General features: G+C 40.7%; 1 protein-coding gene across 1 annotated transcript in view; it reads left to right on the forward strand.

The window, feature by feature from the left end:
- HEXB (hexosaminidase B (beta polypeptide)) overlaps positions 1-13,048 on the forward strand; it is a 20,264-nt gene extending 7,216 nt beyond the window's left edge. The window contains exons 5-14 of the mRNA XM_015420322.1: positions 219-329; positions 2,540-2,641; positions 3,668-3,797; positions 4,748-4,928; positions 6,206-6,292; positions 8,605-8,677; positions 9,458-9,632; positions 10,143-10,233; positions 11,468-11,572; positions 12,724-13,048. Coding sequence (XP_015275808.1) covers positions 219-329; positions 2,540-2,641; positions 3,668-3,797; positions 4,748-4,928; positions 6,206-6,292; positions 8,605-8,677; positions 9,458-9,632; positions 10,143-10,233; positions 11,468-11,572; positions 12,724-12,787 — 1,119 coding nt within the window. The 3' untranslated portion in view covers positions 12,788-13,048. The remainder of the gene's footprint in view (positions 1-218; positions 330-2,539; positions 2,642-3,667; positions 3,798-4,747; positions 4,929-6,205; positions 6,293-8,604; positions 8,678-9,457; positions 9,633-10,142; positions 10,234-11,467; positions 11,573-12,723) is intronic.
- The last annotated feature ends 50 nt before the right edge of the window (positions 13,049-13,098 follow it).

Genomic DNA, 13,098 nt, shown 5'->3' on the forward strand with positions numbered 1-13,098 from the left:
GAGCCCTCTCAAATTTTGTTTCTGGGGGTCAGCAGAGCCTCAGGAGCAGCATAGGGGGCAAAGTAGGAATCTGCATTGGTAAGAGAGAGCTGGTGGAAATTGCCAGTAAATAAATATGCCATGCTGTTAGTAGGGTACATGCTGGTATGCACTGTTCTTCCTGTGTTTGCTGCAGTACCTTACCCCAAAAATGCTCTTCTTTCTTTTTATTTTCATAGTTCTTTATCAATGCATCTGACATTACTGACTTCCCAAGATTTGCTCATCGAGGAATCTTAATTGATACATCAAGGCATTTTCTACCCTTGAAAAGTATCCTGAACAATTTGGTAAGTTGGCAGTTGAGTCAGACTTCTTTTCCTCCTGTTCACAGCCTTCTCCAGTAGACAATACTGTAAATTTAGCTGTCTACTTCCCTACTGGAGAAAGGTCACTTGAGATAGTTAACAGGTATCTTGAGAGCCACAAAATGATTCATCCTGCAATATGTCAAGCCCTGGTGTGTCCAGAGCTCCCATTGCTGGCTGTGGCTGATGTCACATAAACTTAGACTACAGCTGCACTGGATATATTGTACATAATGGATTTAAGCCTAGTTTGTATATTCTGTTCTGTACACGGAGCTTTATAAAATTTGGCAGGTGGAGAAATGTTATTCTGCGTGTTAGTAACAACTAGTGTGGATACTGTGTGCTTTAGACTGGCATTACAGCTGGTTTTGCCATTGTCCCAAATGTTGCATAATGAATCAGTTATATAGGTTTTTGCTTATGTTCTTTTCCACATTCCAAATTCATGCAAGAAAATATAACAGTGCATTGAGTATATGAAGAGACAAGAAATGTTTGATATAGAGGAATTCAAGGCCAACCTGCATGAGATGCTGGAGTTCACTGATCAGCTTTCCTGTCTCTTTAAATACGTATTAAGCAGCTTTGGTGGGAGGGTACCAGGACCCCATTGCTGGGTTTAATCCTTCCATTCCATCCAAACAATTTTCTCAACATGAATTGGTCTCCTGGGGGAGTTCTTTGATTTTACATTTACTCTGTTAGGAAAAAGACACCGGGGGAAAAGGCTTGCCAGGACCCAAATCTCCCTCTTTACCCCTATTGACCTTCATGACTAGCATAAGAGCTGTTTTTGCAGCAAAGCTTGTGCTATAGTTTGCATTTGTCTAATCCTATTTGGCCAAACTTATTGAGAGGGCGGTGGCGTTACAGCTACAGAGCTTTCTGGATGATGCTTCTGTCCTCGATCCCTTCCAGTCCGGCTTCCGCCCGGGTCATGGGACGGAGACGGTGCTGGCCGCCCTGACTGGCGACCTCCATAGGCATCTGGATTGAGGTGGTGTGGCGGCACTGGTGTTATTAGATCTGTCGGCCGCGTTCAATACGGTCGACCACCAGTTACTGGCCTGCCGCCTCACCGACGTGGGGATTCAGGGGCTTGCCCTTCAGTGGTTTGCCTCTTTTCTCCAAGGTCGGGGACAAAGGGTGGCAATAGGGGATCAGCCATCCATGTGGGTACCATCGGGGTGCGAGACAACCCTGGATTGAGAAGGGATGACCGTGCTACTGGAACATACATTGGCTTGGGATTAACTCCATCTTGGGATAAATGATTGACGTGATATCTAGAGCACCAATATTTTATTCGATTGTATTATATTGTTTTATCCTGTTTTTATCTGTTTTAATGTTGGCATTCATGCCATCTTGTTAGCCGCCCTGAGCCTTCAGGGAGGGCGGGGTATAAATCTAAAAAATAAATAATAAATATAGTTGTGCTGAGATGAGACAAATAATGGCCATTTTCTTGCAAACCAGTTTCCCTGTTTGATTACTGAGAAGTAGCAGTGGTCCCACCCACACACAAATGGGATTTCGTGCATGGAAGACATCTGTCTGGGTATACACCCCTCTGCTGGATGAACTACAGCATCTAGAAAGCTCCTCGAATGACAACTTTGGCATCTATACTGCTCTATTGCAATCACATTCACTGGTTGCTTTTTAACATAGCGCCTTGGGTGGTAAGGGAGAAAAGCATCCTGAGGGCATTTGCAGGAAGCAAATATAATTGGAATCATTGTTGCCTGTTTATTTAAAATATTATTTATATTCTGCTTTTCTCTCCAGTGGGGACCCAAAGCATCTAACAATACAGGGGGGAAATACAACAGAATCGAATGGGAAAGAGTAGGAGAGTCTTCTGGGTGCCACGCAGGTCCTCCACCCAAGCTCAGAGCTGAAGGACAGGAGCTCTTCTGCTTGTGCCTTTGTGCCTTAAGTACTTGGGAGAAGTAGAGGAGAAAGAGACTCAGCCGGATCTTCCTTGCTTCCTGCCCTGTGTTTCCTTGTGCTCTCCAATATTCAGAAGATATGTAGGGGGTGGTCAAGCAATGCTGAGATCATTACCTTATGGCACTCAAATAGCTGTTGGAACTAGGCGTTGTTAAGTGATAGGCAAACGCCCCTCTTTAAAAATGGCTTGCTTACAAATGGACCAAAACACAGTCTTGCTTTCTGTGTTGCAGGATGCCATGGCTTTCAACAAATTCAATGTCTTGCACTGGCATATTGTAGACGACCAGTCCTTTCCTTACCAGAGTATCACTTTTCCTGAATTGAGTGCTACGGTGAGTAAATGTCATGTGGAAACTCCTGGAAATTCCTTGCCTTGAAAAAGAAAAAAAGCTTTTGGGGAACTGGAACACTAATATTATACATTTGTTGCTACTTAGAAGACATAATGAGTCATGGTTGTTAATGTAAACAGTTTATTGGTCGCTGCTCCTGGATGCCTAGAACGACCACAGTATCGCAAGGTCTTTTCCAGAACTGCCAGTCAGGCTTCATAGTCGATCAGAAGTGTCCCAGAAGCACAGCTGTAACAGACCTGATGATCTCAAGTTCCCTACCAACTAATTGGTGAGGATATCTGGGAATCACATTAATATGTTAAATGGTCAAAGGCTGCAACTCTACAAAAACAAAGAAAATTAATTATTTTCAAGACATTTCAGCTTTTACTTCTGCCTTGAAGCCCACCCTCCAGTTTCTTCAGTTATTTCTTTAATTTACTCAAGATAACGTTACTGATTTTCAGTTTCTCTTCGTTTTTCACTATCCACTTTGTAACATAGACTAATGTGGGCTTTAACTTCGGAGCAAACCTGTCTCAAAAATTTATTTTTTTACCTTCTGGCCTTGGAACCTTAGGTCTTGGGCTGTGTTCACTGGACTTCTAGTTCAAGTAGTACCTGCAAAACTGCAGGCTTCTCCCATCCTTGCCTTTCAGCCTATATACTTTCTATACACCTAAGCCACCTAGGTGAATGTATGTGGCAGCCCACAAGAGTAATGAATAGGGAATTGGAGTGTTGCTGTTGGAGATTTTAACTATCCAGTGCAATGTGAAGCTCACTACAAGCCTTGCGCAGGTCACTCTCAGTCAAAATCACTTCACCTTTGTGAAAAAGAAATCATGTATCCCATTGTGAGGATCAAAAACAATTGCACAGTGTTCTGTGCACTGGATTATATAAATTTCTGATGGATGTAATGTGACTGTACTCTTGGGTTTCAACTACAATTCATTGGGGTGTGTTTTTTTCTTGGTATTCTAATATAAAATAATTAATACATGTGGCCATTTTTCACAGGGGTCCTATTCTTACAATCACATTTACACTCCTACCGATGTCCGTCTGGTGATAGAGTATGCTCGATTACGTGGCATCAGAGTCCTCCCAGAGTTTGATACCCCCGGGCATACACAGTCTTGGGGAAAAGGTAAGATACATATTATTCTGAAAACAAGATACTGATAGTGAAAAGGCTAGTAGAGATAGTCCAGCAAAAGAGTTTCATCCAACCAGTATGAAGCAAATTTCTAATGGAATGCAAAGGCAGAATTAGAACAATTTAAATCCAAAGTAGTACACACTACATGTAACTTAAATGCCTTCCAGGTTTTGTTTGGATTGAGTTGTGAAACAGCCGACCACAGCCTGAAATGGATGAGCTTTTAAAAATTATTATTGCTGCTGTCAGCCTTTGTATTTGGTTACTAAGTACCTTTTTTGTACATAGACAAGAAACTCTACGTGCTATAGTAAAATAGATCTGGTATGAAATACTGTATGCTGTATGCCAATGATCAAGGTTAGGAAGCTCAAGGAAATGGAAACAACCTTTCAAGTAGCCTTGAATTCAGAACAGAAGGCGTTGATCTCTGGTATAACGCAAATTAAAACCCTCTGAGTCACATTTTTCCATATCTGAAACCTGGAAAATTATATTCACCCTGCTGTGTGCATCGTTAAGAGTTTGAAAAACATTGTTCACATTCACGTAGTGGTTAAGTGCGTGGACTCTAATCTGGGAGAACCTTTGATTCCCCACTCCTCCACTTGCAGCTGCTGGATGACCTTGGGCAAGCCATAGTGCTGTCAGAGGTGTTCTTGAAAAAGAGCAGTTTCTGTCAGAGCTCTCTTAGCCCCACCTACCTCACAGGGTGTCTGTTGTGGGGAGGGGAAGGGAAGGGAGTTTAAAAGTCGCTCTGAGACTCCTTTGGGTAGTGAAGGGCGGGGTATAAATCCAATCTCTTCTTCTTCTTGATTGTGTCGAAAAAATATTTAAGGTTTTGGAATGGTTTTAAAAACTAAGATAGGGAGTATGACTTTATATGGTTTAAAATTAATGTGCATCCACTGAGGATATCCTGTGTATGTTTGTTTAAGGACATAGAGATATCCTCACACCATGCTACAATGGAGAACGTCCGAGTGGCTCTTATGGACCCGTAAACCCCATTTTGAATTCAACTTATGATTTCATGGCTAAATTATTCAAGGAAATTAGCACAGTGTTTCCTGACAAGTACATCCACTTAGGAGGAGATGAAGTGGACTTCAGTTGTTGGTAACGTGTGACCTTTAAAAGTCCAAATTATTTCTTTGTCTTAGATCTATACCACGATAGAGATAGTGACAGACTTGGGATCCACAGAGCCCCTTGAGTGAACACACCCTTACTGTAGTTCTATGTGTGCATCAGGTCTACTCCCAGAGTTCCTGATCTGCACATGGAAAGCTGTTTTGGGGAAAGACGCGTGGGCTCAGATTGGCAAGAGCATTGCCACTTGCAGACTTAACTGCAGAATTTCTAATTTGCTTCGATTTGGAATGAGGTCTCTTGGAAAAACTTGAGATAAATGTAAGAGCACAGTGTGTATTATGAAAGTACAGAAAGAATTAGTAAAATAGTAGGAGTCACACATACGTCACTTTTCCTGAATTGTGCCCAGGAATACAATGTACTGTCTGATAGCAATTGCCATAATTATTCTTAAAATCATAGCCCTCATTTCTAGAATGTGGTTATGATGATGCCGTGAAATGCATAAATGCCTCACGCCTGGGGTTGGACGTAAGGTTACTCGGCACTTGCCACTTCTGGCATTTAAATAAGGGAAGGGAAGCCAGAAGTTTATCACAGGCCAGCATGTTACCACCTTCCTACCATACTTACAGCTTCTTTCCTTGTTCATATTGGTCATTACAGTTTAGTAACCTCTTAATAGACAGTGGTCAGAAAGGGGTGTATTGGGCGGTTTGACTATCACCTGATAGTCAAAGATGCAACCTCAGCATTCAGAGACCACATGGTAGTCTGCAGAACTAGTGACCTGCTGTGTGTTGAAATCCACCAGGTGCTTGGCAGTCTCCACCACCTCCTGGGGGGGGAGGGGGGCTGTTCCAAGCAGGTGGCAAAAACAGGAGCTTTATGAAACTCCTGTATTACTATAGGTGGCCGGTGGTGTTTGGGAATGTAGACTCTGGCTGCTGTTGTGGCTACCAGCCACTGATGCGGCTGTCCTCTGTGTATGATCCTGTTGAAAAGGCAGGGGTGCTGACTGTAGTCTTAATATGCTGCAGAACTGAATGCTTTAGGTGGATAAGATACTGTTCTTGCCAAAGGCACAGTACTTTCCCAATCCATTACAGAGGGTGAGCATTGTTTTCCCCCCTTGTCTTCAACCATTTTCTGTCAAAAATAGCTTAGCATGGGGGATGAGTCTCCTGATTTCTACATGCGTTTGCAGATTGTGGGATTCTGGAACTGGTAGTGACCCAGACTTTTACTATGCACTAGTGGTATGGCTTTTGCAAAAAATGTGGTTATGCTTCTCTTTATAGGAGATCCAACCCTGATGTGAAAGAGTTTGTGAGGAAGCAAGGAATTTGGTATACCTATGCAAAACTGGAATCCTATTACATTGATAAGTGAGTTTCTCTCTCTTCCAAGCAAGATTCCTTACTGCATTCTCTCTCAATTACCACTGTAATAGATCTGGCAATAAATCTTGTTTTCTAAGAGGAATGAACATCTCTTGTGGTTTTAAACTTTAAGTATGATGCTTGCATCTACTCAGTACTGTGGAGGTCCTCAGTCTCAAGCACACATATAACACAGAGACCACAGAGGCCAGCACAGATCTGACCTCAAGTCTGCAACAAAAACAGATAGATCTCTTTATCTTTGTTTCCCCTTGATGCCTGTTGACTGGGACAAAAGTAGAACCACCAGAGAAAGTTAATCAGGAAGAATGGGGGTGGATGGAGGCTTTAGGGGAAGGGATTTTTTCCAGAAGCTTTGCTCCTTGAATTCTGCATACTTCAGATACTCTCTGTATGTTTTTAAAATAGCTCTACTGTCAGAATTGTTTCCATTCTTATGTGTTTTCTTCCTAACAAATCTACGCTGTTAGTTTCCACGTACTGGCAGAGGCAATTTATGTCAATTTCTTTTTAAAGTACATTGGCCAATCCATGATAGCAGACTACCACTAGAGAACCAGATGGTGTTGATTCCCCCTGCCCCTCAAAATCCTGTTCGTGGAGCAGAGGGCTTCCAGGAACAGATTTCAGGAGGCATTTTAGGCTGCTGTAGAAACATTTATTTATTTATTTATTGTTAACATTTTTACCCTGCCCTCCCCGCGAGTGGGCTCAGGGCGGCTTACAAGAGGGCACAAGCCCATACATAAAAACAGGATAAAACAGTAAGACCATTAAATAACAACAAGACAAGAATAAAGTGCTCCATACAAACAAGATGGTCTCCGAAGATGGTATCAATCCTTTCATTGGGGTGATATTCATTGGGATCAATGGTCCAAGGCCAGTCCAGCAGTATCAGTGCCATGCAAGATTGTGGCAGATCTTCCGAGGACCTCCCCTAACTCCGTTGTTATCTCCACCATTGATAGTGGTGGTAGTGATAGTGGCGGCCCCTATATAAAAGCCTGGTGGAAGTGCTCCGTCTTGCAGGCCCTGCGGAACCGCATACATTAGTCTGGATCCAACTCCTTGAGATCCTGGAGCACACATACGATATAAACAAATAGTGTCAGAGATGGCTTATATTATCTGAACAAGGTTAGGTATTTGTAGGAATAGATTCAATGCAAACATTTATACCATTTGATTAGCCATTTTTGCTAGGATCTGATGTTAAGACCATGGTTTAGTCCAAATATCTGCCTAGTGTAGAATTCTGTGCCTGGCCTTATTAAAGCCATATCCCTGCCCCTGGCTCAGCTTCCCACTTATACTGGGATAGTGATAATACCGGCCTACCTTTCAAAATTGTAAAATTGTAATGAGTACTGAGTACAAATGAAGTGCTTTTTTCATATATGTTCAGTTTTTCTTACCAGTTCTAACTTTCAGCATATGATTTTAATCACTCCTCTACAAAATACCCTAACAGCACTGACTACTTACATGTGAGAATCCCAAAACATTTTATTTACCTTTATAAATAATTTAATATATGTATTTTAAAAAGCATTTTATAAACACACTATACATTTTATTTTTGGTATTTTTGAATTTGTGCGTGTGCGCCCGAGCCTGGACGTTATGGCGACCTCTGGCAACTCCTACTGGGGTGTGAAGGACATTCAGAGAAGTGGCTTCGCCACCTCCTGGCCCTGGTATTCTTTGGAGGTCTCCTATCCAAGTACTTGCCCAGGTCGGCCCTGCTTAGCTTCCAAGATTGGTCTTGCCTGGACTGTCCATGTCAGGGCAACACACGATACATTTTAAACAAGCAGATTGATGCAATGACTAGAACTTTGAATTTGGATGTTAGAAACACACTAGGTAGACTTGGACAAACACCATTTCTCAGCCTAACTATGGTTGTTAGCTGTGATTCTCCTCTAAGCTCTGTGATAGATAGGTGGAGAACAAATGTAGTACTAAGATTACTTCACTTTAACAAAGTGAAGCATAACAACACATTCTACATACTGTGTTGGGTTTCCATGGAAAAAATATCAACAGTGAATTTGCAGAAAGGCAATGGCTGCTCAAATACATTAATATACTAATATGGTGCACAAGACATCTGTCTCTCGAGCACAACACAAGATATACACAGAAAATAAATAGTTCTAAATGAGAAGTTCCATTATTTTTATAAACTCTTTCGAAGGTGAATACATTACAATGTCTCTAAATTCAGCATCATTGTCAGGCTGTAGAAACAATTTAACAATAAATTATGCTTTTCTATTTCTTTATTCTAGAATGTTAGACATTGTATCCTCAGTTGACAAGAAATCCATAGTCTGGCAGGAAGTATTTGATAATGGAGCAGAGGTATGGTCAGAGATGGTTTTATTTGTTTTGCAGTAATTTGAAAGGGGTTTTTTTATGTGTAAGAGTACTCACATCCCGACTATTTGGGATGTGAACTAATCTAGGGCTGATTTTTATCCAAACAGTAAACAAGCAAATTTACAGTACAAGGAAGAAGTAACTGATGTGTGGATCACAGAACTACATTGTATGATGAAGATCATATATGCAGCTTTTGTCAGTTTTCTCATTTCTAACTTGTGCATTTCTGAAGCCAGAACTAGTTCTCTAAAGCATCTAATTGTGCCAAAGCAATTTTTAAAGGGTTCTCATTGTCTAGGATGTAGTCTAACAGAATAATTTGAAACTTGTTAAACTGATGTTATGATCTGTTATGGTATTTCCTTAAATATGGTTTTGCATTCAGAAAAGAAACAGGTAAAGCAAATTATTTATAAAAATGGCATGCTTAAACCCAAAGGACTTTTATGATCATTAGCAAACTAGGCTATAAATACTCAAAGGACAAGCCTTCCTAATATGGGTGCAATGCTCACATAACAGGGATCTTCACTGGGCTGAATGCAGATGTTATTGATCCTAATCTGACATTGTGTGGAATGGCGGGGGCGGTGGTCTGTGTTTAACCTGTCTGAGTCTATGTAGCTGTTCCTCTCTGCTTGAACTTAGAACTCAAGTAACTTGCATTGTACAGAACGAGAAGGTTCGAGCTGTACTGTTGTGCCTAGAATGCTTATTTACATGTTATCTGAAACCCATGTCTTTCAATCATTTTGTTAGCTACCAGCAGATTCAGTTGTTGAAGTCTGGATGGGAAACAACTATGAAGAGGAATTAAGACAAGTAACAAAAGAGGGACTCTCTGCGATCTTGGCAGCACCTTGGTACCTAGACTACATTAGCTATGGCCAAGACTGGATGAAATACTACAAAGTCGAACCACTCAGCTTCCTTGGTTTGTTAAGTCTGCTCTTTGGGCATGCTGTAATCAAAATTAAACAAGGTTAAATCCTGTTTCTTTCAATGTAATCATTATAGGACCTGCTGCTGTACCTTCCAGTTTAAGAAAATAAGTGATCTGGTATTTATCCAGTTTCGTCTCACCCAAGTTAATCTAGTTTATCCTAATTTGTGTCTTAGTTTGGAAAATCATATTGCTTTTTTATTACATTAATCATGGGGAAGAAATGTTTTCCTGTTCTTAATTTCTGTTCTTGCTGAAGGAAAACAGATAATGCCATTTGATTAAAGTTAAGAAAACATATTGAGCTGTAATATGTAACTACAGTACTCACGCTCTGTGCTCAGTTAGATTTTTCCAGTGCTGTTCAATATGAGAACAGTTGAGATCAACTAGTACTAATAGTTGTTTTGGAATACCCTGAGAACGTCTGGCTGTACAATACTTGCTTCATTAATGGTGATAATCATATTACTCATATCATTTCTATTTCTTTAAACACAGGGTGTGAATCACAGAAAAACCTGGTACTTGGAGGAGAAGCCTGTCTATGGGGAGAATTTGTAGATGCAACTAATCTCATTCCAAGACTCTGGTATAGTTCTTTGCTTATTGGACATTTTAATCACAAGTTTTCATTTTAATGTAATGTTTATTGCAACAGCATCTTAACACTATCTTATGCGAGAGTTTGAGACCAGTTTCTCCCTTACCTTGCCTGTCCCCCAATGAATACTGTCTGAGAACGGCCATTTGGTAATTGCATAGTATGCAAACAACTATATCATTGCCCCACTGTCATATTAATCTATGGACTTATGACCAAAGGATGTCATTCAAATCAACAAGAAATACAAAGATGCCCTCGCATGAAGCTGGCTGCATAGTAAGGAGCACCAGTAGTCTTAAAGGGATCTGTTTTTCAAAGACTGAGAGGGAAACCCTTGGGGAGACTTGTAAGCATTTGGGGTTGGACCCAAACTAAATTTTCCAATGGCAGAATAGACTTTCCTGCCTCCTCCATCCCAGTGTTTCCACAAAAAGCTGCTTCTGGGGGACATGGGATATGGAGGAATGACAAAGGGGGGGGGGTCTACCACATGAAAAGCAAATAAATGGAAGTTGCTGACTTAGTCTGGATCTGTTCATCTATCTTGAACCTGCTCTTATAGTTGACATCATTTGCACTCAACTTCCAGGGAGACCTGTTCAAGGAGTTTGGGTCACTACCCCATAATACTTCATGAGAGTAATCCTTGTGGTTTATTTTCCACTTAGGCACACTTAAGAGTACTTTTAACATTCCCCCTTGTAACACAAATATTCTCATTCATGGTTTTTGAAGAAGCATGTTTCCCAATAGGTTGCTATAATAAATTGAACATGTATGTTAATCACATCATTGCATTCTTAGGGAACATATGTCAAAGCCATGCACACTTCATTGTCTTTTGTGCTGTAAAATTATGCTTAGGATTTTTAAAGGATTTTGGTTTCTAGACATATGTTAAGATTCTAAGCAAGATCACTTTATTGAATACGAGATGTCCAGAACTTTCCAGCTGAAGGACTAAGTGTCACTGGGGAAAACAATCATGGATGTAAACCAAGCCCTGTAGACAGAACATCATTGAACAATGCATGACTGTTGTAAGGGCTCGCCTCAAAGGGCACATAGTTGTTCCTGGTTTGTTCTTTCACCCAGAAAATCAGACATTCACTCAGTTTGATAAGGAATCCAATTCAGTTTTTAAAGATTGAGTGTAAATTTTGTATTCTTCAGATTTTCCATTTTTAAACTCTTTTTCTTACCCCTCTTATAACACCAGGCCTCGGGCAAGTGCTATTGGTGAGAGACTCTGGAGTAGTAAAAATGTGACTGATCTTATAGATGCTTATAACAGACTAGTTGAACATCGCTGTCGCATGCTTAGGTAAGAAATGGGGTAACTGAATATGTTGTAGTCCAGTACTGCAGTATACATCTTCTCACTGTTCCACCAGGCCTTAACTGCTACTGGGTCTCTCCTGAGGAAACAACCTGTGTTTTCCAGTATTTTTTAGGGTGCACCTTGAGGTGGTGAGTCCCTTACCTAGCAGCAGTGTTCCCCCTAAGCCAAGTTAGTGTGAGCTAGCTCACAGTTTTCTAGCCTCCGGCTCACACATTTTTGCCTCGGCTCAGGAAGAAGGGCTCCAGAGCAAACTGATTTCTGCAGCAGCCAAATGGCTCGCTCACCAACTTTCATGCCAGCGGCTCACAAAGTAGCATTTTTGCTCACACAACTCCATGGCTTAGAGGGAACACTGCCTAGCAGGAGTGTCTGGGACCTGTTATTAGACTTCATTCTCAGCTTTAAGGTTGGGATAGGAACGGAGAGTAACATCTGAGATGCTATGCTCTCCCCCATTTCTGTCAATTGACAATCCCAGCTTCACCGTATTGTGCCTGGTCCAAACAAATATTACAATATTTGGTAAAGCTTCTTTAGGAGATGTAGAACAACAGAACTCTGTACCTGACTTTAATAGGTGGGATATATTTAAACTGTAAGCTGATTAGGGCCTGTTTGGGTGAGAGTTCAAAATTATTTCCCATCAACATTTTCTGTTTATAGAGGCCCTTTCCAGATGGCAACTTTGTGTGGGGCAAAGTAAAATCAGACCTACATGTCAGAACTGCTCTGTCCTCCTATACTTAGTGAAAATCTAGTATTTTTGGAAACTGAAAATTATACACGCATTCTCAAATTATGACAATACATGAAGTCTTTCTTCAGCTAAGTAGATCCAGGTGGGTAGCTGTGTTGGTCTGAAGCAGCAGAACAAAGTTTGAGTCCGGTGGCACCTTTAAGACCAGAAAAGCTTTATTCTGGGCATAAGCTCCCGTGTGGCATCTGAAGAAGTGTGTGTGCACATGAAAGCTTATACTCAGAATAAAACTTTGTTGGTCTTATTTATAACCTGTCCTCCCCTGCATAGTAGGTCTCAGGGTGGGTAACAACAATAAATTATAGTTTCAGTATAACAGCTGGGCAAGTCGAAATTACTATTTGTTATCTCAAAATCAATCTTTTTTCTTATGTAGGCGCGGAATAGCAGCACAGCCTTTGTATGTTGGATTCTGTCAGCATGAAGTAAGAAATCCATAGCACATATAAGATGTAAGACTACTAGCAGTGCCTTTTGGATCGAGAAACTTGCACATGCCATCAAATATTTGCACTGGAGCCATCAACTTCAAAATGCTGGAATTTTGTTTAAGTTGAATTTTGCACATGTTTCAGGAAAGATTCTTCTCATTAGATAATTTCAAAATAACTGCGAATGTGTGTTTATTTAAACCAGTAGTTTTTAATGAAATGTAATTACTGCTATCCTTGTACAGTAATATAGAATAATATATTTAATAAACAGACACTTCTCAGTTCTTGAACACAGTAGTTTATGCTTTCAACTGCAT

The sequence above is a fragment of the Gekko japonicus genome, unplaced genomic scaffold (assembly GCF_001447785.1).
Source record: "Gekko japonicus isolate JY-2015 unplaced genomic scaffold, Gekko_japonicus_V1.1 scaffold412, whole genome shotgun sequence".
Taxonomy (NCBI): domain Eukaryota; kingdom Metazoa; phylum Chordata; class Lepidosauria; order Squamata; family Gekkonidae; genus Gekko; species Gekko japonicus.